Source organism: Octopus bimaculoides, chromosome 1 (assembly GCF_046866305.1).
Source record: "Octopus bimaculoides isolate indiv1 chromosome 1, ASM4686630v1, whole genome shotgun sequence".
Taxonomy (NCBI): domain Eukaryota; kingdom Metazoa; phylum Mollusca; class Cephalopoda; order Octopoda; family Octopodidae; genus Octopus; species Octopus bimaculoides.
In genome coordinates this window covers 91584336-91589791 of record NC_142928.1, presented here as the reverse complement: position 1 = coordinate 91589791, position 5456 = coordinate 91584336, and the positions used below count along the sequence as shown (strand labels likewise).

At 37.3% G+C, this 5456-nt stretch overlaps 1 protein-coding gene across 1 annotated transcript in view; it reads right to left on the bottom strand.

Moving 5' to 3' along the window:
• LOC128247334 (dipeptidase 1-like) overlaps positions 1-4082 on the bottom strand; it is a 117234-nt gene extending 113152 nt beyond the window's left edge. The window contains exon 1 of the mRNA XM_089353958.1: positions 3476-4082. Within this exon, the coding sequence (XP_089210084.1) occupies positions 3476-3672 (197 nt within the window). The 5' untranslated portion in view covers positions 3673-4082. The remainder of the gene's footprint in view (positions 1-3475) is intronic.
• Positions 4083-5456: the final 1374 nt, after the last annotated feature.

Below are 5456 nucleotides of genomic sequence, written 5' to 3'. Positions count from 1 at the left end.
ATGATAAAACTCCGAGTTTCGGATGCCAGGGTGGGAGCCCACGCCAACATCTCTTCAATGCATGTGATAATATACGTAATTTTAGACGCGTTTTGACCTTGTCACTACCCAGTAATTTCCCTTTGTGCGCGTGCGTGCGTGCGTGTGTGTGTGTGTGTGTGTGTGTGTGTGTGTTCAAACAACAGGTAATTCAAGGGAAAATAGGCTTGGATTACCTGCTGAAAGATCGGAAACGTAAAACTTGGAGTACTGGAAACTCTGAGCCTTTCAGTCTTCTTTCGATTCTTCGAAACGGAATGATTATATGGATAGTAGTTACCCATTTTTTACACAGTTCTTTGCGTTTTTATTGAAAACTCCAAGGCCTCTTGCGATGTGGGGGTAGGTATGGATAGTACAAGGCAGACAAGTATTATGTTTGTCTGTCTTTGTTCGTCCCCTCTTTATAAGGCCTTAATGGCCAAATTGTTGAAATAAAGTATTGGACTCTATGTTTTATTGTTACTCGGTGAATTGACAGATAGTTAAAATATCTAAATTAATAAACAGTTACATGAGAGAAAAAAAACTACCATACGAAATTAAAGAAAACCCACAAACATGTCGAATCAGCAAGGTAACAAATAGCTAAGGAACAACAAGCAGAGATCGAAGATCGAAACTTTTAGCCATTGAGTATTCTGCTATGCTGTGCTACGATTACCATTCGCCAAGAGGTGGTGGGTAAGATAGATCAATGAGAAGAAAGAAGCAAAATGGATTGCACAGCTCCAGACAAATATCAGTAGGTTCAGAAAGAAGTATTGAAGAGTAAGACACTGTCGTTAAGTACAAATTGCTTAATATATTCACGAACTAACAGTCCGTGAATATCGTAGTAACCAGTTTATGATAGATTGTCAACGGCCTACTTGTTTATGTATGCGGGTATGGCTAATGTATATAAGTCTACATGTATGTATTTATGTGCCTTTGTATATATGTGTGTATGTATGCATGTGTGAGTGTGTATAATTTTGTGTGTAAATGAATATTCTGTACAAATATCTCTCATAAATAGCAATTTTAACTTTTTTATGCATTTCCCAATTCATTACAATCTAATATATTAGTGGAGGCGCAATGGCCCAGTGGTTAGGCAGCGGACTCCCGGTCATAGGATCGTGGTTTCGATTCCCAGACCAAGCGATGTGAGTGTTTATTGAGCGAAAAACACCTGAGGCTCCGGCAGTGGGTAGTGGCGAAGCTGCTATAACCTATTGAATGTTTGTTGCTTATCTTCAAATATCTATATATATATGTATATACATACATCTTTCAGTTCCCATCCACCAAATCCATTCATCAAGACTTGCCGATGCAATGGGACTGAAATCATGTGGGAAATCATGAATGGGAACCAAAAATTTTTACCACATAGCCACGCCTCGAAAATTAATTTAAATATTGGTAAACGAATTCTAAAGCAGTATTATGTGTGCTTAAGATTACTCTGTCTTTAACATTAGAGTTCGAGTAAAAATTACTATGAGCTAAAATTCTGGTGGACATTGAAATTAGACACTGAGGGAAAATGGCTGTAACTTTTTTATTTTTTTATTTTGACGATTTTCGTTTTCGATAATGTGTTCTATATTATGGTCATGCGATTCCCCCTAAAAAGAATTTTGGACCCCATCCCTCCCCCATCCCCACACACGGGGTGGGGAGATTTTAAAATTTTTATTTTGGCGATTTTCATTTTTGACATTGTGTTCTACATGTCCAGGTCGTACGAATAGCTTTCTCGCAACTTAGATGTGAAAATGAACGGCTTACATTTATATTGAAACAGAAAAAAGATCATATGCGGAGTCCCCACCACGAAACTTGATATGCTAGAAATAACAGCTAAATGCGGACAATCCAAATCTTGCATTGGTCCAGATGGACTATATGTAAATAAATATGAAGGAAAAAATGCGCTTTGGCAAACGGGGTTAGGATTAGGGTTAGGGTCGGGGTTTGGGTTAGGTTTTGAGTTAGGGTTAGGGTAAACCTAACCCTAACTCTAACCCGCAGGTCCAGATGGACTATATGTAATCTGAACCTTTCCTCCCCTTATTTTTTTTTTTTTTTTTACGGAATCCCAGGCTATGGAGATTCCGATTCTGAAAAAAAATTGTTTGAAAAATTTCAATTCCCCTCCCCCCCTCACCAAGCAAGTTATTTACATGCTCGAAATAACAGCCAAATCTGGTTAGGGTTAGGGTTAGGTTTACCCTAACTCAAAACCTAACCCTAACCCCGTTTGCCAAAGCGCATTTTTTCCTTCATATTTATTTACATATAGTCCATCTGGACCAATGCAAGATTTGGATTTTAAAAATCCCCCCCCCCCCAGTGTGTGGGGGTGGGGGAGGGATGGGGTCCATAATTTTTTTTATGGGGGAATCGCATGACCGTGACATATAGAACACATTATCGAAAACGAAAATCGTCAAAATTAAAAAATAAAAAAGTTACAGCCATTTTCCCTCAGTGTCTAATTCCAATGCCCGCCAAAATTCTTTCTAATAATTAAATCACACAGAAATTTCTGAAATAAACTACATTTATAGATTCCAAGGAACGACTGAAGTAGCGGAGAGACTTTACTGAAAAATTAAAATTATACGGGTTAAATATAAGTATTTGCTCAACAGCTCTATATCAGTGCATGTGTGTGTGTGTGTGTGTGTGTGTGTGTGTGCGTAATGGAGGCGCAATGACCCAGTGGTTAGGGCAGCGGACTCGTGGTTGTGAGATCGTGGTTTCGATTCCCAGACCGGGCATTGTGTGTGTTTGTTAAGCGAAAACATCTAAAGCTCCACGAGGCTCCGACAGGGGGTAGTGGCGAACCCTGCTGTACTCTTTCACCGCAACTTTCTCTCTTTCTTCCTGTTTCTGTTGTACCTGTATTTCAAAGGGCCAGCCTTGTCACACTGTGTCACGCTGAATATCCCCGAGAACTACGTTAACGGTACACGTGTCTGTGGAGTGCTCAGCCACTTGCACGTTAATTTCACGAGCAGGCTGTTCCGTTGATCGGATCAACTGGAACCCTCGTCGCCGTATGCATATGTCTGTGTATATGTCTGTGTGTGTGTGTGTGTTTAATGAACATGAACGAGTTAGTTGAATTGAACAGGTGAGCAAGTGAGTAAACAGACAAGCAAATAGACAGATAAATATTGATTTCAAATATTAGCACAAGGCCAATAATTTCGTGAGAGTTAGTTGATTGACATCGACTCCAGTGATGAACTTGTACTTATTTTATCGATCTCGAAAACATGAAAGGTAAAGTCAACCCCGACAGCATTTAATTTCAAAGCGTAAAGTCGAAACAAATGCCGCCAAGCGTTTGGTTCGCGCAGTAACGATTTGGCCAGTTCAAACAGATACATACATACATATATACATACACTAAAAAGCAAGATAATATTCCACTTACCCGTCAATGAGAGCATGTGCTTTCAAAATACTTTTTGCTGTCTCTAAACTATCAGCACTTCTGCTGGATTTGGATGCTGCTGCCAAAGGTACACCAATAGATATACAAATTATCAGCAAAAGTAACAAAGCCAAACCTGCAGCTATCATTGTTTGCTTCCGTGTTAATTTTGACAAGGGACCACAGCTTCTGGCCATAGTTATTTTCTTTATTAATTTCCTTAATGTATTTTAAGTTTCCTTTTCTTTTTTTTTTTTTCCTTTTTGTTTCTTGTTGGTTTTCCTCCCTTCTTTTTTTTTTTTTTCTTTTACTTTGTTGAATGATATTATTTTATTGTCATTTGCAGAATGATAATAACTGATTTTTCGGCGCTAGCCTAGTTATGTAGCTTGCTTATCGTATATGTCCGAGTCGTTTACTGAACGTTGACATATAAAATGTATATAAATACAGCGAGGTGTACATAAAAATATATATAAAGTAAATACAGCGAAGTGAAGGAGAAAGAGAGATTAACACAGGGTGAGAATGGGTGAGAGAGGGAGACAGAGAGATATATAGAGAGAAATATAGGCTGACTGACAGGTAGAAACAGAGATAAACAAATGAGAAGAGAAGAAAGCGGAGATAGGGAGGTAGCTAACAGTTTAAACTAAATGACAAGAAAGTCATTCCATATTTGAATGCACCTCTTGTATTAGATGAGGACTATGTTTATGAATGTATGTGAACACACACACGCACATACATACATACATACATACATACATACATACATACATACATACATAAACGCGGAGTAGATGAAATAGGGACAACTGAAGGGGCATATTCTTTATATTGCATGTCTCGTTTCTCTCTTTGTTTTTTTCGCTTTTCGAAAAAATGTTCGTTTTCTATGTTTTCGTTTTATGTTTTCGTTTCTCATTGTGTTTAAGTTTTTTTTTTTTTTTTGATGTCCTGTACCCATATATGCATGCATATATACATATATATGTAGGTATGTACATATATGTATGTATATATGCATATATTTATATATCATTTATTTTATTATATATATATATATATATATATATATATATATATATTCTTTTATTCTATATATTTACACACACACATATATATATATATATATATATATATATATATATATATATATATATATATATATTATGTATGCATGTATGTATATATAAATGTAAGAACTTAGTGTGGACAAGGTTGCGTGGCGTTCGATTATAAATATATTAAAAAAAGACACATTAAGCATAGGTCATCAACGACGAGTGGAAAACACGTAAACTCACGAGAGATAAGTACAGGACAAAATACAGTAAGAAGTCAAACTCCTCCTCAGTTGTCGATTGTTTATTACTCCCTATTTCGAACTTTCAACGACAAGATAGGAAAACTTCATAAGACACCAGCATCCAGAAATGTTTAAAATACAAAGTTTGTCGAGAGTTAGGACTTCGAACGAACAAACAGCAACAGAGTGGATGTACAGAGTAAACAATTGACAAAGACAAACATTAAGGGCCGTTAGGCCAAGACGAAATGTAATGGGTAACGCCTGGGATAAATTTTGAAAGTATGTAGAATAAATAGAAGAGAAGAAAATAGTAGAAGAGAGAAAATGTCGGGAGGTGAGAGAAATGACGTCCAGTTAGGTCGACGTCGCGTCCCAAAAAGACAGAGGTGAGAGAAATGGCCTGTAGTTACATGTGAGCAAACAGGCAGAGGAGAAAGCAGACAAGAGAGAGGATGAGGGAAAGAAAGGGATTATATCCTTTCAAAATTTCTCCCAGGCGTTACCCATTACAATGTGTCTTGGCCTAACGGCCCTTGATGTTTGTATTCGTCGATTGTTTACTCTGTACGTCCACACTGTTGCTGTTTGTTTGTTTGTTTGAAGCCTGAACTCTCCACAAACTTTGTATTTTTAAAATTTCTGGATGCTGCTGTCTTATGAAGTTTT